Raw genomic sequence first — 27,418 nt, 5'->3', positions numbered from 1 at the left:
TTTGTACTTCATCATCAGAGTTACTCTTCACGTTTTAGGATATAACTCAAGAGTAGTATAACCTTTTTCCACATGCTTAAAAAAAATAAAATAAAAAAGGAAGAAACAAAGATAAAAAGGCACTGGTTTTCAGTTCTAGCATTCTTAGAGGGCATAGTAAGACTGAGTGAAATAAATTTAAAATACCCATAGAATCTACACTCTAAGATTAGTGACACGTTCTTACAGTAAGCTTGTGCTCCATAAAACCTATATAAAAATGTCAGGAACCTGGATGCACAGCACATACACTCAGTGTAAGACACAAATCTGCCCTGGAACAATAATATACAGTAGCTCCTCAATGTGAAAGAAAGATTTTAAAATGCACTAAACCTATAAAAACAGTCTACTGTGAGACTTCAGCACTGACTACTGAATCAACCAGATGCATTGAATAAACACTATTTAATAGCTACTAAATTTTTATCAGCTTTGTATAAAATTAGAAGAATTTGAACTACAAATTGTTGGAAGTCTTCTACCATTACATTTTATAATCTTACTTGCGTACTGAACTGGCCAGATATAGTAAATATACATAATATAATGGCTTTTTTACTTGATCAGATATGCATAAAATAAGAATAATCTAAACAAACTAATAAAGGTACTTACATGGACAACAATTTTACTAGTCTCAACACTGATTTAAATCAAAGATGCCTCTTTCTCTTCTTTACATACCTGGTTGTTATCAATTACTGATGTGTCTTCACCCCTTCTTGTTGCAAAACTTCCTTTAAAACTTAACAGCACACACAGCACAACATTTGAGACCTCTACACTTAAAAATACTCTTATTTTTCAGTAGCACAGAAAATCTGAAGGTTTTTTTAGGCTGACGATATCTTCACACAGAAACACAGAACGTCTGCAGACAGTAAGAAGCCTTTAGTAAGGCTTTTTGCTGCACCATAATAATCTGATCCAGAAATTCAAGGGTACCTTAAACAACGGGCTACCTGTTCTAGCCATGCTTAGGAATGTGGCCAAATCATTTTTATTGATTTAACCTTTATAGGAATGCTACATATCCTCAGAGCAAAACATTTCTAATGCATTTATAATATGATATACCTCTGAGAAGTTATGAAAAAAAAAAAATCTTATGACAGATAGGCAACCCCCCCCCTCCACTATCCTGTTTATACCTATTTAGTAATCGATAGGCATTTGCGTGTTAGACTATTTTCTGAGTTTGTATGTATCTGTACTCGCAGGATGAAGGTAGAAACTGCAACACTTACAGAGGACAAGACTAATATCTGACCTGTCTTTGTTTAGGGAACAAGAACTGGTGAACTGATAGCCAAGATTCTAAATACCCCTTTCATTCTAGAGTTACACATCAATCATGTTACCTGCAAACATATCAAGTTAAAACTTCCAGAATTTACAGTCCTTTTTGAATAAACTGAGCAGCATGTTAGTTATATTCAAAGAGCTTACAGAAGGTGGTTTGTGTATCTCACCAGAATTTTTAAAGAAGTATTTCTCGAATTTCCTCTTCATTAGAAATCTATTTCATACGTATTTCAAATCAGTATTTCTTGATGCCAGATCCATATTCTATTATTTTGAAGCTCAGGTTGGAAAAAATACTGCGTTTTAGTATTTGCTGTTCTATGGAATGTTAGAAACCACACTTGAGCATTACCAGGAGTCACTTGTTTTTCAGAAAGCAAACTGCTCTGAGCTGCTTATTATGGTAAATCTCAGTGTAAAGCAGAAGTGAATACAGTGACTGCAGAGTCAGTCAAACAAAAGCCAATACATTTATGTTATAACGAAAATGGTGTGAGAGGTGTTTGGTATAAGGAAGGAAAAATAAAAAGGCAAAACACAACCAGAAACAAACAGAAATAGCTGCCAGCATGAAATTCTAGCATGTTAGTCTTCATAACAGAAAGAAGCACAGCCAGGCACAGTTTCAGTGGGCACTGTAATACACTGTAACACAAGTCATTAAGTTTAGGAAGATTTAGTACTACTGGAGATAACAGTGTCTAGGCACCCCTGATATTCTTTCTCATCTACAATGAAACACGAAGCAATCCTACAAAGACAAAAACCAGTTCATTAGTGAGATAAGTGCTCATCTACACAAGGTAGACAAGTTAGGACATCAAAGCCATGAACTGTAATTAACACATGGCACATGGACAAAACCTGGATCTGCGAATTCGCACAGACTGGTTTTGTCTTTTCTCAATAAGAGACTGAATTTTGATTATTACATGACTAATGTGACTGCTAAGTTTTACATCACTAATTTTGCTTCTTCATCCACTTTTCCTAAGAAATATTCTAAAGATGAATCCGCACCCAAATATGCAACGATCTACACACAAAATATCCCTTGATGTGAGCCTTACTCTTTGCTAAACCTGATGAAACTAAGACCTTAATGTGACCTGCAGTGATTTCTCTAAGGGCAGCCTAGTTCTACCTTCATTCATGGTTCACATGAAGATCAAGTGTGACCAGATAAGTGCCTGCCTCCATGCAAACCCAGTTTGCTTTGTTCTACCACAGCCTGAGAACACTCAACCACTTATCACACGCAGACTGGGGACAATATTCATGAATAAATAACTAGTAACTCACACCAGATCCTATAAAGATCATTGACACAGACTGTAGTTACTTGATTTCAGCTTTAATACATGTAGAGTAACAGTTAACAGAGCAAGAGGAAGACACAACAACTTATAGATTTTACAATAAAAAACATCCTTTAGATGATACACATCCCAAAATCTTTATAACTAACAGCCTGGTGCCCAGAGCTGTACCTCTCTTCCACTGGGACATTACAGAACAGAACTGTTGTCACCTGCTGTTACAGTGCACCTTAAGGAAGGATTAAAGTGATGCTGAAAAGCAGTGGAGTACGTCAGAAATGCAAATTTTTACAGACAGTGAGGATGGAAAAAGGCCTAGTTTAAATGCAGTTACAGTAATAAAACTACTTACGGTAGCACAAGTTTTTTTTAAATAACATAATAGCTACATTTGTACAAGAGGATTTATTAGCACGGTTACCCTGGCAAACAATAACATCTTTTGATGCTACAGAAAAGCTGCTGTGTGCTGGCATGTGAGAAAGGTCAGATGGTGGAAAACTAACTTCATGCTCTTAACCTGTAAACTCTTTCCTTTCCCAACAACCATCCAGGCAGGGGAGATCCACGGTCCCTCCAGGAACTCACGCAGGGAACCTTTTGCTCTGTTCCGATGGAACAGAACATGTGCATGTTCACCTTCAGGAGCTCTGGCCTCTGTGGCAGCTCTGAGGGAGTCTGTCTGCACAGGTCTGACACAGAAAAACTGCCTCCAGATTTTCACTTAATTACAGCTTTCTATACACACACATATATATCCATAGATGTCTGTAAAAAGCAACATAGTTGACTGCTCAAATCTGCATACTATTAGAGAAGCAACTGTGATACCTCAGGAACCCTAAAACTTGATTTCGGTGTTTTGAGTAAGGGAAAACAAAGTCAGGAGGCAGCAGCCTCTGGGCTGCTTTATATGAACTTCAGTAGGAAGCCTGAAGAGATAAGGAAAAGCTATCTTTGACATGCAACTGGGATTATACAACAAAGAGAGGAGCACCAGAAAACTCTTGTCCTTGGTGACAGCACAGAGGCTCAGGGGGGCCGGAGCACCAAGTGTCAGGCAACGCACACGTTTTGGCAACACATAATTTCTGTAACACAGCTTGTTTTCATGGCAATTCTGATAATTCTGCCACATTTCCCAGTAGATTAATTTTTTGGTTTAATGATTCTCCACGCATTTTCTGATGGTGAAAGCAGCAGGAGAACGTCATTTCACAGTCAAATATTTTGACTTTGGAAAACTTGCCTGGTAGCACTCAGCTCTCAATCCCTCATGCTTCTGATCTTCTCAAGTCTGGAAAGAAAGGAGCACAGGTCAGGCCCCATTTTCAAATGCCAGTTCTTGGCCACTGGTGTTCTCTTTCAAGGGTGTTTCCCAGCATCTTCACACTAGTCTACTGTTTGCTCTATTTTCTGATAGAGCAGGGCACAGCTCCACAACAAGCCGATTCCAAACCTACTTGAAGGTGTTATGATCACAAATCAGATTCTTCTGCTTTCAAAGTGAGCAAAAAGAACATGAGCACCTTACTAAAGGATTTTCAGCTGTCGGATTTTCACATAGCAGTGGTTATCTGGTAAGCCTTTCAGAGGTCCTGGTCCCACACAGAAGCCAGAGCCACCTGAAAATTCTAGACAGCTTAAGAAAAAACTGAATATTTCATTTCTTTAACAGGAATTTTGAAGATTACGTTTTTGTTATACATTTGTTCAGTGCCTACCATAAAATATCGATCCATAGTTATGACCCTTAAACGACAACAGAAATCAGTAACAACAGCCTAACTTTTACAAGCAGCACCATCAGTTCAGCCTCGCTGAGCATGTGTGTTTTAGCCCAAAGGAAAGCTGTCCCCAAGGTTAACTTATTTTGATGTATATTTGAGAACTCTGTTCTAAAAAAAATAAATATTAAAAAGGCACACTGATGACTCACAACGTCAGGACTTGGTAATTTTGGTTCTTGCTGGAAAAATGCTCAGCAAATACTGTTAGCAAAATGCTTCCATTTTCTTTGTGTAAGCATATTTTAAACCTGAGAAAAGCAATGCTAACAGTTGTGCCATCACCAAATATAGCTGTTCCCTTCTTTGGGTTGGATCCTGAAGGTCTTTCGATCAGAAAACTGGTTTTGGCTGCAACTAAAAATTCAAAAAAATTCAAAACATTTTAGAAAACTCACTGACTGGCTTGGTTGTAGCAACAGCACCACATGGGATTTTGAACAAAAAGAGCTGATTACTGTGCTTTCTCAGCCAGTTTCCTAAAAGCAGAGTTGACACTGTATACAAAGTATTGTCCTGCATCTGCCTCCATACAGACACTCTTCACTGAAACCACTGCCAGAACTGAGATTCTGAACAGACTGAAAGAGTCAACCCAGAAAGATGCAGAGTGGCAAGGTGAAAAGACAAGCAAAACGGATTAATTAATAACAAATAATTCCGTATCAACCTAAATTATTAATTTCACAGAGAAACTGACCTTCTGCTGCCTAATTTTTACTAATAATCAAAGCAACTTGGCTTCAGAAAAAAGAATTATGCTGCCTACATATTATCCAAGGGAACCTGAAAGGCAGAAGTGTTGCAGTACAGAGCATTGCGAACTGTAGCTGATAACAATGACTCCCAAGAAAAATACAAGATATTTTAAGAGTCCACAGAGATATGCTATGCTCAGTTTTGTTTAGGTTAATATACTCAGCAGAGATGAGAGAACAGAAACTGTATTTACTGCAGTTTACTATGACATCAAGCTGGAAGACACAAACATTTGAAGACAACACAATAGACTCCATCAATTAGAGAAAGCCCAAAACCAACAGGATTAAACAGACCAGTGTAAAAGTGCAGACTTAGGGAATCAGCTGTTTGGAAAAAGGTGAATAATCTTCTCAAGAATGGTAACTTTGAAAAAAATCTAAAAATTAAAAAGGGTCACAAGCTAAATGGGGGCCAGGTGTTCAGCTCATTCTCAGATATACCATCAGGTCTGCTGTACACAGAAAAAGTAGGAAATGGCTTCTGCATGTTTCACTGATGAGAGCTCAAAAAGAACTCGTTTGGTTTTTTTTTTTGGCCTGTTGGACATCACCTTTCAAGGTAGAAGGGAATAAAAAAAATCCCAAAACACCGGGAGAAAGTAAGATATTAATAACAGTTTTAGAAACCATGATCAACATGAAAAGGTTAAAGGAACTGAGTAAGTCACTAAAAAGTTACTGGCAATCAACTCTTCCTTAGTATTGTGGTGAAAGACAAGGAGAAATCAGAAGCAAAGGAGTTCAGTACTTCATGGCAGGTTGCAACTATGCCATGTATGCCACAATAGGACTTGCCAGCTTGGATTAGCTGGGCCTGCTAGGTCTGAACCCTGCCTATGTAGTTTCTAAAGTCTATTTGTGTCGAGACATTTACTTATTTTTTAAACAATTAGGAAGTGATAAAATACATCCTTCACATCCAACCTGTTTTCACATTATATCCAGAGTCACTGACACTCATTGCCCCTCCTCTACTATTTTGTACAACACAAAAAAGTCTGTTTTTCACAGCATCATTTCCCTAGAGAAACAGGGGAGTAACTCTCCAAAAACAAAGTTAGTTCTGTGGAAATTGCCCAAAAATCTCCTTCACTAGGGAGTTTGGAGCAGATCAGACAGCTGGCTGTCAGGACAGCGTGGTAATACAGAATCCTATCTCAGTGATCTAAAATGGAAAAAGTAGAATTTTTAGTTCCCTCCCAGTCCTAGACCTCTTGTATTCTGTGACTAACAAGTAACACTCCCTGATAAAGGTAAGGGCTTTGGTACATAATCAACTTCCCACACAAAAATGTAGAATGGAAACCTTGCAGTGACTCAGTTGCTCTGAAGGATCTATTCTGAATGAAAAGGGAATGAACAACTTTCCATTTAGTATGAAAAAGAGCAGATATAAAAGCAAGTGTGGCAGAGTGTACAAGGCAGTACAAGTTTACATCCTATTTATCTATAGGGAATCTGTTTGAATGCACAAAATCTGGCAATAAGAAGTATGAGACTTGGTAACTCTAGATTTCAGGGACAGGTTTTATTTACAAATAAAGAGGCCTTACTCAGCAAAAAGCTCAAGTACATGCACAGTTATTTGTATCTCATTCCCAGCAAAACCCATGTTAATATCCTACTCAAAATCCAGAATAATTCAAATAATCTGCTCACAGTCTGTTCTCACTATGTAAAGTTCTTTTAAAATGCTTCCAGTTTCTATTACTGATTTTGGTAAGTGATGCACAACTCATTTTTAATCTGCAATTACAACAAAAAGGTCATAGAATGATAGAATTGTTTATGTTTGGAAAGACCTCAGTTCACCGAGTTCAATCATTAGTTGTCAAACAAGTCAGATAAGAATAGGAATCACTTCCACCATTATTTTTTTCCTGTTAAGAGTAATATTTAAATGTCTGCAAGATAACTTCAGTCAAATTTCAAAGCACCCAAGTGTCAACTCCACAAACAAAAAGGAGTAGGGAAAAATAAGTAAAAAAAAAATTAAAAATTGCACATCCTAATTGTAAAATACACTGAACAATGAGTTGTTGTTTTTTTTAACATTACACATTACTAAAAATGAAAATTCTAAACCTCAACTAAGTTACTTAGGCTTAGTCCTGCTTCAGTAACAGATGAACTAGTTTAACTAACTAGTTAAGTTATGTTTACAGCTGCTTTTTTTACAGTCAGATGGTAGAAATGGCCACAAGACTCAACTAATGGACTTCAAAGCGGTTCTGTTCTGGTTCAGATAAAATTTAAAATTCCTATTAAAAAAATAAAATAAAACATGCTTCATCTTTGGTAAAAGATATCCCTTGTAAATTTTAACAAAGTAGCTCAGATGTCTGAACACTGATAGCTTTACAAGTCAACTACTTTCTGGCATTTCAACTCTAAGTAGATTTGAATTTAGTCCACCTTACTTTGGCTTATAAATCAAATTAAATACTTTAAGACAGAGGTCCTGACCAAGACTTAGAAGAAGTGACTCCAATTCTCTACCTGAGACTGATCAGGCCAATCCCTAAGATTAAGAAGATATGAAGACAATCACACAGATCCTTCTACCAACAGTCTCAAAAGACCAGCACTGAGACATACTGGAGAAAGGAAAGGCCACCAACTCATCAAGACCTTTTTGAAAAAATACTTGACATTTCGATTTGGCAAAAAATAAAGACTTCTTGCACATGTTGCTGCATGAGCTATAAGCATGTATATCAGAATAACTTCAGTAATTTAGATTGTAACTCCTGTACTATATGCAAAAACTCAACTGCAGAGCTTTAAAAGTATGCTGACACTTACTCATTCCTTCAGTCCAAAAACTCTTAAGTGTGGGGGTTTGAAGTTTGAAACTCCCTGTAATAAGTTTTTCTCCACCTTTGGCTATAACAGGTGGACTTGTTTTCGAATTTCTCCACTGCAGGAGTGACAGCCATGTTCTCACAATCATCTTTGTTTTCATCTCCAACAAGAAAAAAAATGAGTCTTTCACCGATCACAAATAAAAACACATGAATATTACCTCTCTTAAAGGATTAAAGTAGCAGCAGCTGTTCTTCATGCTTTCATCACCCCACATTTAAAGCAACAAAAGACTACCAAAATAGCAGCGACAGCTCTCATCGGCTGGAGAGGATGTTGCTTTTCACTGCAGTGCATGTGAAGTGTTAGTGACAGAGCTACCAACACTTGTCTTTAATAGGAGATGCTTATACAAGAAACATGTGGCACACATGGAAAGCCACATGGCAAACCTACACGTAACAAGGGATGATACAAAAAAAAAAAAAGTCTAAGTCCTATTTTATTTTTATTAAGACAACTATCTTCACTTGTGTGTGAATGGAGGAAGCAGTGTTGCCAGCAGAGAAATCAGACATCCTTACAGATACCAAACACATTTCACCATCACCTACATCAATCAGTGTGGAGAAAGCTTTATTAAAACAGATAAGGAAAAGACAAAGAGCTCCATTTAAAACTAGATGGTGTCCAGGAGTTTCTGCCCAGGGCCTCAATTCCCAGCTGATAAAACAGTGTTATGACTTCCCTGTTTCAAAAGGATCATAATGACAAATCAATTAATAACTTTCCTTGAAATCCTATGTCACTACACAGAGAAGCCTTTTTAAGAAGGAAATTAAATGCCCCTTAAATAGTTCAATCAATCCATGTTTAAACAAGCCATTTTCAAAATTTTGGTCTATTTTTCTGGATTAATCTAAACATTCAAGAAAAATAGCTGGTGGTTTGGACTTTTGATTTTTATCTGTCTTAAGAATTCAAAGATAAATATTGCCATCCTAATCCTGGCTCCAGAAATATGCTTGACTTTGATTATTCAAACACTGAACTGCTTTTTCAAAAATAATTCTATGATTCATTAGAAAGAACCCCTAGAGTTTCATCTCCCCTTCTATAAATTGATCACTTATCTTTTCACTCATCTGAACCGTAACAGGACCCAGCAGATACTGAGTTGTCACTAAAGTCAGCACTGGGCACACAACTGCAGCAGTATGTGAAGGTACTACCTGGGCAGGCAAAGTGGAGGATCCTGCCAGTGCAAACTCACAGGCAGAGCTTGTTTTAATACATTTCTTTCCAAAAGAGAGTTTCATTCTTGAAGGAATAAAACTGGCATTTAACAGAGAAACAGAGAATAGAGAAGTTTGCCAACCTCTACAGAACCTTTCTCTTGAAGTCACCAGATATGCATCGAGCCCTGTTTAACTTGTATCAAAGCTGGTTCAGTTTAGCAGATTTTCAGTATTCACTACATGGGGCTGTTTCCTTGCAATTCCAGGGCACTTGGCATGAACAGACCTGCAAGTGCCTAGTCCAGGATCATTACTATTTCTGTAACCTCCTAATTCATCCCATTCACAGACAACCAGCATTTATGCCTCGACAGTTTTCAAAATTAATTTACATACAGCTACATTTAGCAGCATTATTTGTATTAAATGTTTCAGAGCTACATGGAATTTGATTTCCACAACTGATCTGTTCACTATCAAGAGCAAACTGGAATTACCAAGGCTCTAAATCAAGACACAAAGTTATTTGTCTGCCTTCACTGCTATCGACTGAACTGCCTTACCAAATTATTAGATAAAATGTAGAAGAAATACCTGATTGGAACAAATCTATCAACTATATAGTTACACATTCAATTTAAAGTTAGTAACAGGGGAAAAAACACTAAGTTCTTTAAAGTAACAGAGGAGTGGAAGGATATTAAGAAAATGCATTCTCACAGATCACTCTCTTCCTCCACGCTAATATTTTTATTCCCATGTTTCCTCCTAGATAGCCAAGTGGATTCATATTAACTGGAAGTCAGCAAAATGTTATGGTTGTACACAAGCCTATATACACACATGCAGAGAAAGGAATAGACAAAATTTATTTTAATGAAAACATGAATACTTTTTCTTTTTTCCTAAAAAGAGAGGGCAATAGAGGGGTATTTTTTCATCCTTTCCAATATTCCATCAAGTCTCTAGGTTCGCTCAAACTCCTTACTTAAAAAAATTCCTTTTCAGTAGCCTTCAGCACTGTAGTGGCCATATATAATATACTCTGGTTTTGACAGTAACACAAAACATTTTATCATAACTGAACAGCAGGTCTGTAAAATAGTAGTTATCACTGGTTTTTGTGCAGGTTCTCCAAGAATTAGAAACAGGTAATAAAGAGTGTTTGTGGAGGTGTGGGGGGTGTTTAACATCACATACATTTTCAGGGAAATATGCAGAATTACTCCAATGTCTACATTTTAAAGTATAGCTTTGCAGTAGCTTTACAGTCCAGCAGAATAAGCAGTCATAGGTATGGAGTCACATATTAAACCACATTGCTACATACCTTCCATAACGACTATGTATTTTCTCTTCAACTTGGCTAGTGAAAGGGACTTTCCAGAAAATCAAAATCTAATATTATTTAGTAATTTTGATGCTGCTTAATATTAAGGTCTAGTCTACATTTAAAAATATTTCCAGAGTAATTACAGTAGCTTGGCTATACTGGAAAAAGCAGTTTACTACTGTAGGCTATAGCAGTTAAACAAGGTAGACTATAAAATAAAAGCACATTTTTCTCATATAGTTGTGGAGCAACCAGATCTAAGGTCTGAATCTGGTAGGCTGGACCAAATGACCTCCAGACATCCCTTTTAACCTTGTTTTTTTCTATTATTTCATTCTATGTTATTATTATTTAATTGGTGCAGAAATACTGGCAATTTTGGGAACGAGTGTGTATGTGTATCCATTTAAATGAAAACCCAGAGAACATGAGCACAAAAAAAACACAAGCTGACCCCTCAGGTTCTTGATTTCCTGTGAGTAATTCAGCATATAAGAACAACACAATAATTAAAACTACAAGGTTGGTTTAGAAGGGATCTACCTTATTTGTAAAATTAACAGGGATCTTTTCTAATACAAAAGTATGAACTACTTTAATAAGAAAAAAATAGCTTGCCATGAAATTAATTAGTTTTCTCCCACTAAATAATAATAAAGCCAGTTCCCTTTATTTATACTTTGTGGAATTTATTACTGTAAGACTTTTTTTTAATCAGTATTTACACATCACATGTTCATGTTATCTTGCTGTGCTTCACCAAGAGCACAATAACAGTACTTAAGACTTGTACTAGATATACTAAAGGCTTTACACCCAAACAAGGAGTCAAATATAGACTGATCCATAATGAAGTATTACTGCAGTTTCTAAATGGATAGTCATGCTTTATTTCAGGACCAAAATACACTCCCTCAAAATGTTTTATCCAAATGGCTCTGAATCATAGTAAAAGGAAAACAAAGGACATCTGCTAGCAATATACCACTGGGACAAAACTAAATAAGTATTTAACACACTGTCCTCTCGAGGGTCACAATGCAGTCTACAAGGGGTCTACATCTTTCCTTCTTTTTTTCAGGGGTAGGACTGTCATGGCTGTTGCCTTTTTAAGTAAGAAAAAGGCCCACTCATAAGCAATCCTGTGCTTCTTCAGAAATACTCATTCAGTCTAGAAGTGGAGGATGATTCAAAACCACAACTACTCAATTTTTTAAAGGTTGTACAAATCATGTTGGGGGAAAGGGGAGAAAAACAATCTGAGCTAAAAATAAGTGACAAAGAAACATTATCTTTCAGACAAGGGTACATTAGGTCAGAAGCTGCTGCTTTTTAACACCATACAGTCCTTCGAGCTTTCTGTTCGAAAACTGAAGAAGGAAAAAAAGCCACCAAGTCAGGAGAGCAAATAAGTTATTTGCTCAGCATTTTCTGCAAAAGAAAAAAGCTTTAAACACAAACTACATATCCCTGGTAGTGGTGATTTTTAAAGCTAAAAAAGGCTCATCACTGCTAACATCTTAAAGAAATGGCCAGTCTTATTTTGTATAATAAACTAGCACATGCCATCAGACCATTCTCCTTGACCCTTCTGCACCCACTTCCCACTTAGCCATTGGTCTTACTGCCATTTCTGCCATCCAGTTTTATCACAACTGCAAAATTATTATTTACCATTTCTACAGTCAAGCTAAAAGAAACACTGTTCAGTTATTTCCCAGCCACAGGAGCCAGGGAGGGGAGGGTGGGTCCCCTTCTAATCACTGCAACACCTTCATGCATCATTATAGAAGGCTCTACAAAAATACATGAAAAGATCCAATACTGGTCTATGGGATTTAAAATCAGCTTCATAATATAAAGAGACAGTGAGATTTAAATCTATTATATATGTAATAAAGTCAAATGGAAGAGTAAGTAGATTAACCTGATGAAAATTAAGCGTACAATAAAGCCATTTATACACTTGTATTTATAAAGTGCTAGAAACTATGCAGGAAGAGAAGTTATTCTATCTATCATTATTTAGCTGGTTCATTGTAGGTCCCAGAGCCACTCTGGGATTCAGGGATAAACTAATCACCTTACAGACCAATTTAGGGAGAACGTCATAATCTAAATTACCGTGTTGAACTCGCAGTGACAGAGAAAAACAAGCACATTTCTCTGACCACTAAGGACTATCGTGTACCTCCCCTGAGAGCACGGACCAGACTTCAGCTTCAGTCCCACAAAACCTGGGAAGGATTATACAGCTTTTGTGCTTTAGGAAAAAATTAAAAAATAATAATTAAAAAAATAATACAAGTGCTGCCCAACAAAGCCATGAAGCAGAGAGCTGAATGAGCCAGAAATAGCACCTAGATGAGGAAGATGCTCCAAGTTTGCCACCTGCAATCTGCAGTTTCCTTCTCCTTCTAACTCTGGTCATTTACATTCCAACTTTAAGTTTTCAATTAATTCTCTAATGCAACTGGAAATATTTATCCAGGATGGAATGACTTCAGAAGAATGAAAAAGACATTAATAGCTATAGTGTCCACCTCTCTTCTGTTCTGTATGGATGAATAATGTCTGTAACAATACTGCATGCTGACATGCACAACCTGTAGTGCTGAATTAAATGTGTGATGCCAGCAGCTGCAGTTTAAAGACTTCAGCAGTTAAGAACAGACATCTGCCAGTTATGGTCATAGCTGTAGTTAAACTGGATTTTCAGGTTCAGTCTGCTAGAAATAATGTATTACAATTTATTACACTGGGGAAATAAAAAAAAAAGTAGAAAATGCTGAATTTAACATATTAATTTATGGCTTAAACAGTATCTGGTTACAATATATGTACATCTTCACTCAAGTAGGACAGATCATTCCCAAATTTTATAATCTTTTACTTAGGTACTAGATGATACTTTAAAGCAACCTGTCAAAACCTAAAACCAGAAAGTTTCAGGAACCTAAGCTCAGAATCCTGGAACCATATATTGTAAAATATTTCAATTCAAACAAAATTTCAAACACAGGATCTGCTTCAGAAGCCACGTGCAACTCAGCACTCAGTAGAACTGTGCACATAGTAACCTTAGAGGAACTGTTCTCATACTTAGCAAATCTGATTTCACAAATGAACTGCAAAACCTATATTAACTTTGAACTGACAAGAGAAAAATAAAGTACTAGTTGAGCAGAAACACAAGATACACATAAACCCAGACTAATGCTTGACTTCAGTTAATTTTGTTTATAGAAAAAACTGTTAGGCAGATTAATCTCTTCAGTCTTCCCTCATAAAAACATCCTTCTTGTGTTTCTCTTGCAGGCTTTGAGTACGAGTGTAATTTGGAAATTAGTTACAGGAACGTTCCTTCATAAGTCTGTACAGACACTCAACAATTTTCTTTGCTCTATATGTGGGTACTACTCCATACGTTAATTAAGATCCTCCACTGCCTCCTGCCCCTTCATAAGTAGGGTCGGGATACTCTGTAACAAAAACAAAGAAAGGGAAGCAAGAGATAAAATGAATGTATTTCAGACTGTTTGACACTAATAAGGTCAAGTTCAGGCCGTCTTTCAAGGGAACTCTGCTACTAAACAGCAAAATGAAACTGCGGTGTTACAGAAGGGAGGTCTAAAATAACTACACCTTAAAACGCAGTACAGAAACACGGAAGTCTAGAAAATGAATGCCCAAATAGCTTCTTTGAAACTCACTCCATTTTCAGCTCTTACATCTTTTATTACCAGTTGTGCAAATCCTTTCAGGCCTCCTCAGCAAAATCCTGTTGAGCTGCGCACAGAGGAGACTCTGCCTTTAAAAGCTTAAAAATACCACATCCGCATCAGGAAAAGCTCTAGTAATTTCTCTCTCTAACGAACGTCCTTCCTGTATTCCATCCTACCTATAAAAGGAAAACTTAGCTCTGCTCCTCGTTTCCTCTCTCATACCACTCTCACCTGATGTATTTGAGGTGAACAGAAACAGCCACACATGATCTGATAACCACGTACCACGTCTGCTGCCACTGCCCCGCTGTCATTTCACTATGGAAAGGGGGGAGAAAGTGCCCTGGGTATGTTTGCAGAGAGAGATTTCAGCTCAGTAGGCTAAACTGGTTATTTTTGAACAGTGCAATCTCAGCACAATTCTGGGTTCAAATATGGTAAACAAGTATGGGACAGAATAGAGAAATTCTTGACAGTCCCAAATTACAGTCTGGTTAACCAAAGCACTCCCTCAGCCAGGTCATTACTGATGTTTTCTTCCACCATCATTCCAAATGAACCATCCAAAGTCAGATGATTTTACTGATCAACTTCAAAGCAGAGAGGGATAAGCATACAGCCAAAAGAAGCCATAAGGTAACAGGGTTGTGTACAGAGTACTACCATACCTCATCATACAGTAAGATATAATAAATTATTATTAATGTAAGATTATATTAATATTCAGGCTCATTGTGTTGCATGCTAGACAAATTCTGGACCATTTTATTAAAAACAATCATCTAGACTGTCTATTCAGCATAACTTCCTAGTCACTATAATCATTTACTTGTTTCAAGTAGAATCAGGGTCTGCATGTGCTCAGCATTCCATGAAACCCAAGACATATGAAAGCCAACACTCTAAAAGCCTTTTTCCTGGGGAAGAACTGAGCCTGGCATGAGGGGAAACCCCATGAGGAACCTGGCATGAGGGGAATGGCAGCTCTCACATTTATGCTTATATCTGCCTCACAAGGGCGAGTCAAACTGATACATCTGAGTATAACAGAAAAATAAAATGGTAAACCACAAAATAATCAAGGGCATGGTTTAACAACTGCAAGCTGGACTTAGCAACAAAATCCACTGTCACAAAGAGACATATGAAAATTCCTGTTTTGAAGACTAGGATAACAAAGTTAGATGTTTATTAAAAACCAAATAGCTGCTGACTGTAACAGCTAGGAAGAAAGATTTTGGACAAGATCTAGAAATCAGACAGAGAATATATTTTAAAAATATCTTAAGTAATATAATAAAACACTTCAGGTAAAATATTCAACAGTAAATTATGTCCTGCAAATATCAGGAAATGCATACTGTGTATTTTTTTTCAGTTAGCATGTAACCTGACTTAAGTATTTGGGTGATACTTATTCTGATATTTAAAACTAGACTGACAAACACAAGCCAGACTGGCACAGCACACCTGAAGGAATCACAGCATTGCTTTACTGTTACATATGGTGGGCATCTCTTCAGCAGCGAGTGACAAGTTCCCTGAATTTTCTAACTGATAAGAAAACACTTTTAGCACATAAGCATTGTTATTATCAAACACAATTTACATTTCTGCGTTTCAAAACAAATTTAGCATCGAATGCTAGGGGGAAAAAAAAAAAAAGAAAAAAAAAATCAGTGAGATCTTCCAGGGCATTCAGTGCTGAACAAATTGTAATTCAGCTTAAGTCAGCAGGAGTTATCCAAATTCACCAAGGAGAGAAAGGATCAGTTCAGAGAGCATATTTCTGATAATTTCACTTCACATTCAAAGATTTAGAGTGCTATTCCTTAGGTTGTTGTCATCTCAGAATGGGAGAGAAATCCTAAATAATTAGCCATAAAATAATTTATTTGATTGACAAGGTACAAGGTTGCAACACACAATTAAGACTATCACCGAGCAGATTGTATAGATCCCACCATATGGAATTTTATTTCCTATACACAATGTTTGTAAATCTGAAATAAAATATGCTCAATCTAGATACTCCATGAGTGATCAGGGTCTAGAATCACTCTTTACTACCCATTCTGAACTGGAAAATACTACTGACAATACTGAGGAACCATTCAAATGTTTAGTAGCAGAGACCACAGTAAATATCCCAAGAGTCAGGCAGACAGGTCCAAAGACTCTTAAGGAAAGAAAAGTTAAAAAGAACTGGCCCCAATCTTTACCAAGTCTCTCCCATAATTTGTTAGATGTTAAAAAAGGAAAAAGTATTATTTAGAATATATTCATAAAGAAAAAGGGAATATGAAGATTTTTATTTTTTTAAGATCTCTATTGCACACTAACCCACTGAAGTATATCAGAGATGGGTATAAACTACAAGCTGGAGAAAACTGAGTAAACACCCAAACCCAATTTCACTCTCTGGAAAGACATAATCAATTAGCAGCAAAATTAAATTTGGTATTTCATCAATGTATACTATTATTTTAATACAAACTACTGCAAATATAATAGGTAACCAGAAAGCCTTACAAAAACCCAATTAAAACATTGTTTTTTCCACTACTTCCATCATTAAAGTTTATCTTTATAACCTTGTAACATCAAATTTTCATTTTTGGTATGAAACCTACCTTAAGAGCTAATTGGGAATCTAAGTTTGATTCACATTATATATATATTCAAGTGACATACAAAGAAGAAGAAAAAAAGGCAGCTTTTAATGCACTTAATTCCCGATGTTACTAGACAATCTGGGCACTGTGGTTGAACATAGTTCAGCCCCTTGATTCAGTTTAAGTAATGTATTATCAAGTTGATGATTCATGTTGCCACAAGCCTGAAGGATAAATATGGTCACCCATTTACCTGAATTATGGATTTTTACAAAATTTTTATATCAGAAAAGAATCCAGCAGGTATTTAAGGTTTTCTTCCAACAACTGCATCCTCCATAGCTACTTCCCTGCACATCAAATGAATTCCAGTAACTTCAGGAAGATTTTAGGTGTCCCATTCCTGCATCCACACTGATGAGCTTCAACCTGCTGGTTTCAGCCAAATACAAATAGGTTCCTCATGTATTTTCATTTTGCTCTGAATTAAAGCTAACAGCATTTTCTACCAGCTTGCATTGTTGTGGTAATACAGCCTACCACTACCAATGACACTGAGGCACAAAAAATGCAGTACACAAAAATCTGGAGCCCAATCCTACAAATGTTGAGCTGTCATAAAATTACTGGCTCACCCACAGGATCAAGTGTAGGGTGTAGGAAACTGAAGTGTTTGATTCATGTCAGTTTTAAACACGTTTGCCATCAGAAAATCTTACATGATTTTTAAAAGTATTTCTTTGATAACAAACTAATCTTGAGTACAGTCTCTGTTCCTTCTGTATATGAGTGTTCAGGGGAAAAAAACCACAGTGAATCAATAAAAACAATTGGTCAATTACCTTCAGATCACAGTAATTAGTATTTTTGTAAATACTTATAATAGCTTTGAGAAATCAAGACATTTTACTGAGAGGGGAAAAACTTCCCTTTAAATCAGCAAATTGTTCAACACAAGTCTTTAGACTGTCAGGGTTTCCAGAAATTCACTCTGTAAGTAGTGCTTATGTTACAGAATAGATGATCTCTACCAAATCATGAATTTTAGTGGCTAATGTGAAATCATCGTGGTTGTGAATCTACTGGGCAGAACTATAATTTAAGCACAACTCACCTCACATTAGCAGTGAGTTTGGAAACAGGCTGCAGATCAGCCAAACAAAGTTATAAAATAAACCTTGGCAAAATGCACCAGATGTGCTGAAAGCTTTTTTTTTTAATTATTAACACTTACTGCTGTACATTCTGTGGTAGCATAATAAAACATCCAAATACAAATGAAGGATGTGGAAGTTAAAGCAAGATCTATACGGCACTCCCCTGTTTTAAATTGGTACAAGATAAATATCAGGTAATTCCAAGGTCCAAATATAACCATGTAAAAGGTGCACTGTAAACTGATGTGTTTGGGTGATCTGTGACAATCTGACTAAGAAGTATTCTTCTTAAGGTAATCAGCACATTAAGCACCATCACAGTACTATTTAGACATCAAAGATCTGTTTTCCTGACAAACACAAAAATTTCTTCAAATCCAAGTACATATCTTAAATATTCCTAATGGAAAACCAGAACCACTTTATTAATAAAATATCTATGTATACAATGAAAAACTTGTACACAATTTAAGAGAGCTTTTCTGCAGTATTTTATGATTTCAAGACTCCTATACGTTTCCTGCCTTCTTAAATAAACCAAAATAACATTTCAGAGCTTATCATAAAAACATGTCTGGGTTTATCATAAAAACACAGTTCTACAACAGGATTCAGCTCATTCCCTAATAATGCTGTGGTTCAAAACCAGGTGTAGTGTATTTAACAGATGTAATACATGAATAACCTCCTCACCTTAAAAAGGATCAACCACAAGCTTATCATTACACATAAATTTAAGCACTCCAGGGAATCAAACCCTGACTCAGCACTTCAGTGCTGCAAATTACAAACTAATCAAGGATCTCATCTTCCAACCATGAGATTCTTATCCACAGATTTACATATCCTGCTACTGGGTTATAACAGGATTCTATATTCTTCTTCAAAAATACTGTTTCCTGTGTTCCTTCTGCCTTTCAAATTCCTAAAATCCAACAGCCCATTTTTAAAATCAACACAAACTATGACATGCCATTCTGGATTAGCACTTAATGTCTCTATAGGATTTATTTCTCACAGGTTCATCCTCTTGCTGCGCCAAAGTTTTTGTTGAGAAAGGCAGGACAAGTCAAAGTTACTCTTCAGATCAATCCACGGGGATGACAATCAATAGGAAATAGGCGACCCTACTCAACTTCACAATAACAAACTAGGCAGACACAGCCTCTATTTTCTTTTCTTTAAGATGATGCTACCTTTCTTGCACTGTAATGCTCCAGTCTTTACTATCTCCCACGATCTTAGGACTTCAGCATGTCTTTGTTACAAATTGCCTAAATGGGAGAATCCATAACTTCCTAAATCATGTAGTTTATAAAAAATGTCAGCTTCTGTCAGAGCATAGAAAGTTCTTTTAAAGGCACAACTTCATTTTATAGCCCAGGCCAAAGGAAACAGTTGTCTTTTTTTCTCTACGTGGTTCATCCCTGGCACTTTATCATTTTCAAAAATCTCTTTTTTTTTCCCCCTAGCAAACAATAAAAATGTAACTCTCAATGTTTTCATCACAGTCAAGGATTTTCTTCAGTTTCTGCTGGTTTAATAAAGCTTTGAAAACTGTTACTCTAAAGCACAGCAGATCTGTTTGCACAGCTTTCAAAGGATAACTGCACCAGTTCTGAAGCAAAAGGAAAATGTCTATTCCTTCCATTTCTATGGCCAACAATAACTTCTACGTTCTGACAGAATCATGTGTACACTGGCGGGGAAGGCAGTTTCAAAATACTTTATCAGGAAGTCCACAATTCAGTAAAATCCAGGCTCCCCAGACACTGATCCAAATTGATGCACGGGCTGCGACTCTGAACTTCTGGGCTGCTGTTCTGTCTTTTAAGCACAGTTACAGTTATTTTCTCCACCAAGAACAACACTTATATTTTTCAGTGTAGATCACTTTAATAGATGTGAACAATAACCAAAGAGAATTCTCTTGAAGGAGACCACTGATCTTGTTGTACCTGAAGAGAACTCAATACAGCAGAACATTGGGTTTGTAACAACATACTCATCTATTTTAGATGATTCAACACACAGGGAAAAAAAAATCAGTATCCCATTTACATTAAACTGAAAAATACTCCAGTGGAATGTATCCCATGCTCCACTGGACAACAGTCTCTTAAGGACATTTAACTGAAAACAAATTGCATCTTTGTTTTTGAAAAGGGAACTCTTCATGGAATTTCAGAGAGGCAAGTAACTCCTTAGGTATCTACTGCCCTCTTAGTAATTCAGGTCAGAAATTGCTACACAATAGTGAAGGTGAATCTACATGTGATGAAAAGCAAGGCAGAGTTGTTCTCACCACCATTTTACCTGCCTAAAATCCTGTATCTCCTAAAAGCAGCAACAAGAAACCAGAGGGAACTAGTAGGAACAGGCTGAGTGTGAGTGCAAGGCAGGTGGGGGACTTGGCACAGGACGTGGAGATCTACCATTTTTCTTATTTAACACTGTCATGCCTTTAACTGAAACAAAAAAAAGGTAGTGCTAGTGTAGCCTGAAGTGACCTAAGACACCTTTCTGATCCTAAATGAACTCCTTCACAAGTAAAAAAGAAGGAAAAGCAAAGAGCATTTCTAATATGAGGCAGCAATACTAAGGTATTAAATATTTCTATTACATTAAAAAGCCAAATGCAGTCTTTATGTCGGTAAATTATTATCTGTGGAGTTTTGAAATACTTTAACTTCTTTATGGGTACAGGAGGCAACTGGCACAACAAAATATTCATATACTTATAAATAAAAATAAAGCTTTGACATTCTTCCTCACCTAATCTTTAGCTCTAACATAATGGAAACAGGAAGGAAGAGAGTAGAACATTTCAGATAAGACTACCCAAAAATGATAACTCACACAAGGTAATATATTAAAAGCCACATACAAGTAAATTAATAGATGATTCAACAATTCATGACCTAAAGTAAAATGATCAAAAGGGTGGTATCATGGTAACATGCAGGAAATATCTGTGATTTTAATAAATAAGTTGTCCCTGTCATTAAAACATAGTTATAGATCTATGGGTTAGAATGTGGATGCTGTAACCATTTTGATTTATACATGACTGATTAAAAATTAAAAAAATAAGAAGCAGCAACACAGTAAAAAGTAGCTTTTGAATACTGGTAAGATTATTGAAAAGTAAAGATCACTCCAAGTGAATATCAGTAGTCTAAAAGTCATGATTAAGTTCATCCTTCTTCACCTCATCCTATCCCAAACAACATTCTGGACAGTATTTCAGAGCCAAGACTTTAGTGAAAAGAGCCAATGATTACCACTATCCTTTGAAACTATGGATTTACATGTCAGTACTCTGGGATTAACTTTCTCCATTTCATTTTCAACTCTGACAAATGAACAAAGGGAAAAGTCCTGTAAGACACTTCTGCAAGATTTCATAAAGCAAAGCTCCCTTTAAAGTGCCGCTGACATCAGCAACTGCCAAATGTGCATCCTCTCCCTCCGCTCCATAATTACATTCACAATCATCCATTTTTTAAATGTGCACTTTAGACACGAGCCACTGCAGCCCAGCTCCCCATCTGCAGCCTTGCTGGTTAGATGTCTCTTAGTTTTAAGCTGAAATATTCTTTAAAGTGTTTGATAAATCAGAGCATGAAGCCACATGGGAACAAGAGCATTACCTGCCATCCCCATAGTGTCTTGGATAGACATAGAAAGGGGAAAAATGCTGTGTAATGTCAGGTCAAACTGTCTGATCAACTTGTGGCTTTTCTACAAAATGAAGATTTGCAGCCAGCCCAGTGTAGCAGATTACCAGTCAAGATAAAGACTTCTTCTAAGGAATCCTTCTGATTATGCTAGTATCTTTAAGACTGACAAAACCCACCTGTTTAAACAGCATGCAAGGCTTTAGAAGTTACAAACTAAAAAAAAAATACAATGCCACAGCCTGGAACTGGGTTTCTAAGAATCCATTGTTCATTTAAAAGAATAACCTATTTTTTTAACAATTTTACTTCCTGTCTGCTAAAACCCAAGCATTCCATATCAAAATTGCATCAGCAATATTATGATCTCAGCAGTCTACATCTCAGTATTAGCACTGAAAGATGTTAATACAAAATATTTCTTTGCAAAAGTATATATGACAACAGGAAGCTTAGCTTTCTTTGATGAAGGACTGAGAAATACAGGTCTCTAAAGACTTCTATAGTTTACATTAAAAACGCATTTCTTTACTCAGCAGCATTTTCTCTCCTTTCAGGAGAGGGTGTGGGTTTTATTTATCCAAGTCACCTCTGAATGTTTTACAAATCAGAAGTAAAATACTAACAGCTCCATCACTAATACCTGCTCTTTTTTCCCCTCATCACCCTTATTTACACATTCCAAGAAACCACCTGAAAGATGAATACACAAGGCAGACGTTACCAGATATTCTGACTGGTTACTCACATCATACTCTGCAATTCAGGAGTAAAGCTGGTCGATTTTCTTCCACTGCTTGAGGAGACAACTGTTGACATTGGGCTGGCCACAGTGCTGCTCATCTGAGTAAACAAAGAAATAACAGCACTTAATACTTGTATTTCATTTCTAAGAGAGCACATGTAGGTTTCACACTACATATTCAGAAGGGAATAAAAGCTATTTGGGGTAGAATTGCAGGCAAAGGTTCTGCATGCAAAGAGAATCCCATGTGAGACACTGCAGAAAATGTAAGAGTTGATATTTACAGTAAGCAAAGTGTTGGAAACGTGCACTATTTCTGAAATACCACTTAGAAGTATTCTAGGAGCACCAGTGGAGAAGCATTAAGATAAAAACACTGCTATTCTGGAATAGATGGTAGTCACAGCATCAGTATCTTGCTACCCAAACCATCCTCTTATATTCCTGCAGTATCCTCACCATTAGTGAATCACACCCATACCATTTCCATTGAACTAACAGGAGTAAAAGAGATTCTCAGAAAAAGCTAAAACTTAACGAGCACAGACATCACAACCTTCCTTTCTAAAACACCAGCTTTACATACACACACTACTTAAAATGGAAATGCATTAAAAAAAGAGTAAGACTTGAACACCATGATAGTTATAGGACTGAAGGGACTACACTTATTCAAAATAGATTACAGCTTTTCTATACAAATTTCTCATTCAAAAACTCCAAACCAAACACAGTATAATTTTACTCTTATTCTATGAAGTAATTAGTTCATCTACGTTTTCCTCTTTAATAATATGCAAGTCAAACGCCTTTGAACTATTTCATTTTAAAAAATACTTAATTTACTAAAACACTGACTAAGCAAAATTGAATTATGGAAAACTCCATAAATATGTAAAAGGGAGTTTCATTTTTCCCTTAATGTTTTAACAAAAAACTGCACATTGTGTAAGTCTCCCGATAAACAGGATATATTCCCACTACATTTCTTCCTCTTCTAGCTTGTTGCACACTAGTAACAGTTGAGTTGTACTGCTCATTTCTTGTACTATTAGTTGTAGCAGTAGTAATGACAATAAAATATATGTTGATATAGTTTGCTGTGCTGTAAGAGATCCTACCTTCCTCCATTTTAAAGTTCAAAGGTTAAGGTAAATTACTTTTCTAAAAAGAAATCCTAAAGTACAGGACCAGAATTATACTAAATGTCATTAAAAGCATTGCAATCAATCCCAAATATTCTGCTTTGGTTGAAGAAAACTTATAATAGTCTAAATACAAGTCATAACATACCTTCAAAAGTAACGTGTGCTTTGAAAGGCTAATGACCCAAGAGCAGCTGGACAAACGACGAAAAATAAGACGTTCATGCTTTAGATGGAATCATAGAATGGTTTAAATTGGAAAATACCTTTAAAATCATTGATTCCAACCATTAACCTGCCACTGCCAAGTCCATGAGTAAACCATGTCCTATGTCTTTTAAACCCCTCGAGGGATGGTGAACTCCACCACTTCCCTGGGCAGCCTATCCCAATGCCTGACCACCTTTTCCATGAACAAACATCCTAATGTCCCACCTAAGCCTCCCCTGGCACAACTAGAGGCTGTTTCCTCTTGACTTGTCACTTGTTACCTGAGACAAGAGCCTAATCCCCACCTTGCTACACCTTCCTGTCAGGGAGTTGTAGTGAGCAAGAAGGTCCCCCCAAGTCTCCTTTTCTCCAGGATGAGCCCCCCCACCTGCTCCTCATCCGATTTGTGCTCCAGACCCTTCCCCAGTTCCGTTGCCCTTCTCTGGACTCATTTCAGCACCTCAACATCTTTCCTGTATTGAGGGACCCAAACTGAACCCAAGATTCAAGGTGAGGCCTCACCAGTGCCCAGCACAGGGGGACGGTCCCTGCCCTGCTCCTGCTGCCACACTATTGCTGACACAGACCAGGTGCCATTGGCCTTCTTGGCCACCTGGGCACACGCTGCCTCATGTTCAGCCTCTGCCAAACAGCACCCCCAGGGCCTTTTCCAACAAGCAGCTTTCCAAACATTCTGCCCCCAGCACTGCACGAGGTTATTGTGATTAAAGTGCAGGACTTGGCCCTGTTGAACCTCACACAACTGGCCTTGGTTGATTGATCCAGCCTGTCCAGACCCCTCTGTACAGCCTCCCTACTCCCACCCAACTTGGTGTCATAAGTTTACTTATTTTTATTAATGCTTTCAAGTAGATTTTCACAGACTTCTGTTCATCTTCAAGTAGATTCTAATTTGGGTCCCCATCCTGCAAGCACTTATGCACATGTGTAACTTTAATCACGAATTTGCTCCCACTAAAGTCTGATTTTAATCATATGAGTAGTTACACACTAGGCTTCAGTGTTGTCATAATCAGCAATTACCAGAGTAATATAACCTAAACAGTCAAATTAGTTAATTTTAAAAACAAAAAAAAAAATGTTTAAAAACTGAACAGCATACAAAGACTTAAGGGGGTTTTAAGTTTAGGGGTTTTTAAAACTAATATAATTTAGTATCATATATATGGCTATTTCCTTTGACTATCCATAACAGATATTTTACTTTATCCATGAGGTTCTTTTCTACTAACTTATGAAGCATTCTCCCAAAATTCCCAAAAACCTTGGGACAATTCCACAGTTGCCTCCTCATAGTGTAAGATTTGTGATTCATGCAAGTCCTGTTTTGGGGTAAATCCTTTCCTAGATTCCTGCCCTCCAAGTGGACAAGAACAGCTTAATTAAAAAACACTTGCAGGGCTGTAGATGTGTGTAAGTATCAGTAGGCTTGAAAGCTGAAAGCTTACTGGCTATTGCTTCACTAAAAACTCGATCTTCCTATTGCAACCAAATGATTTAACTTTCAAATCAAGCAGGTGTACAGCATTTTCTTGACATTAAAAACCAACAGCTTGTCAGGCTTCATCAGACCCTTTACAATAATTACTTCCACAGCCCACGTTTTGTTTGATGGTTTAGATAATTAACTTCTTTACACATCAAAGTCCCATCCTCCGTATGTTCTATTTCCTTTCTTCCGGACGTTAAAAAAAAAAAAAAAAGAAAAAAAATCATTCAAAAGCAGAAGCACTCTCAAATCAATTTTCTTCAATAAGTACAGCTATCATGGAACTGAAAAGCCTACAGTAATCTTCAATGGGTCGATATACTGTATTTGTTTTAACTCCAAACTGAAATGCAGCTGTTTGCCATATTCTACAAAATGAATTCAGATGTTCAGATTAGGTCACAGATTATTTCAGTGTGCTGTATTTTAATCATGAAGTCTAGAAAGAAGATAACTTCTGATTAACACTATCTGGACTGGTAATTATGAGTTTATATCCAAAGAGGTCCAGCTTTTATAAATTCTTTTCCCATAAGTAAAATATTACAATCAAGTGTATGGTTAAAAATGCATATTAAAATGTGTATATAATCATTAATATCTTTTAAAGCATCTCCTGCAATCTCAATGTCTTTTACACTGAAGAGTCACAACAGAAAACAGTACTTGTTCCATATGAATCAGCAGAACAAAAGAGAGGGAAACAAATTTTAAGTCATTTTTCATCAGGTTCAGGCCCATCCCTCTCACCACAGTAAGACATCCAGGCAGACTTTCATTTCATAGCCCTCCTTCACATCCATATCCATCCTGAAATAACCAAGTAGTACTAACTCACACTGACTCTTCTACAATCAAAGAGATATCTGTATAACCCATCTACTTATTCAAGAGCAAGCTGAGAGATGTATAAAAATTGAAATTCCACTGCTCCTAAAATGTGAATTTAATATACAGGCTATACATTTAGCCAATAACAGTAAATCACAAAATCTGCAAGCTGACTCATATTATTTGGGACATACATAAAGCAGCCTTAACATACATATACATACACAAAGAGACAGAGAAAGAGAGAAATAGCATCATAGAATAGTTTAGGTTGGAAGAGATCTTAAAGATCACTTCATTCCAACCCCCCTGCTATGGACAGGGACACCTTGTTGCTCCAAAGTTGCTCCAAGCCCCGCTCAGCCTGGCCTTGAACACTTCAGGGATTGTGCAGCCACAGCTTCTCTGGGCAACCAGTGCCAGTGTCTCACCATCCTCACAGGAAAGAGCTTCCCAATATATATAATCCTACTCTCTTTAAGTTTAAAACCATTCCCTCTTATCCCATCATCACACAGCCTTGTCCAAAGTCCTTCCCAAGCTCTCTCAGAGCCCTTTTAGGTACTGGAAGGTGCTGTGAGGTCTCCTCAGAGCCTTCTCTTCTCCAGGTTTAACAACACATACTCAGTCAACAAGTCTCTTGAAATATTGCTCAAATACTTTTACCAGCCACCATTGCCAAAATGTCACATGAAGATCCAAGAGAAAAGTGCATCCAAACAATCACTAGAGAACAGTCCTCTAAACACACAGTTTGAGTGACCTAAACTCACTCAGGAAGAGCAAACATTAACAGTAATAACGGCTGTCACTTCACCAAAAGAAAACATCTAAGTCTAAACTGGGTCTGTTTAAAACAAAAGTGGATTTGCCCAGATAGGCCAACAAAGGTGCAGAATTACCAAAAAACCCAGCACTGTCCTTGCATAACTTTTTGCACTGAATAACACAGAGCAGAATTTACCGTCACAATGACTTAATTCATAAACATACATCTAACGTAGTTATCACATCAGTCCTCTTCTCTTGCCTTTCATAAACACATTTTGCATATAAACTGAAACCATGCAAAAATTTACAGACTGACAAATTTTCATTTATATAAACCCTAACAAAACAGGAAGGAAATAAAGGCCAAGATGACTATGAATTAACACAAAATTAAAATTAATGCTTTTGTTTTCACACTCTTTACTTCAGAGTAATTAGA

At 36.8% G+C, this 27,418-nt stretch overlaps 1 protein-coding gene across 10 annotated transcripts in view; it reads right to left on the bottom strand.

Moving 5' to 3' along the window:
• The window catches only part of SUPT3H (SPT3 homolog, SAGA and STAGA complex component), a 266,154-nt gene that overhangs the window by 232,598 nt on the left and 6,138 nt on the right, over nt 1-27,418 (bottom strand). For 8 of the 10 annotated variants that reach the window (XM_027723068.2, XM_027722737.2, XM_039387279.1 and 5 more), the window contains exon 2: nt 22,516-22,610. In XM_027723068.2, the coding sequence (XP_027578869.1) occupies nt 22,516-22,610 (95 nt within the window). Of the gene's footprint in view, nt 1-22,515; nt 22,611-23,805; nt 23,858-26,874; nt 26,893-27,418 lie in introns of those variants that run through there. The other 2 variants (XM_039387283.1, XM_039387281.1) reach the window with 2 other exon arrangements.

This window comes from Pipra filicauda, unplaced genomic scaffold (genome assembly GCF_003945595.2).
Source record: "Pipra filicauda isolate LSUMZ 115617 unplaced genomic scaffold, ASM394559v2 scaffold54_size4384275_pilon, whole genome shotgun sequence".
In the NCBI taxonomy this organism is placed as follows: Eukaryota; Metazoa; Chordata; class Aves; order Passeriformes; family Pipridae; genus Pipra; species Pipra filicauda.
This window is presented reverse-complemented; position numbering and strand designations above follow the sequence as displayed.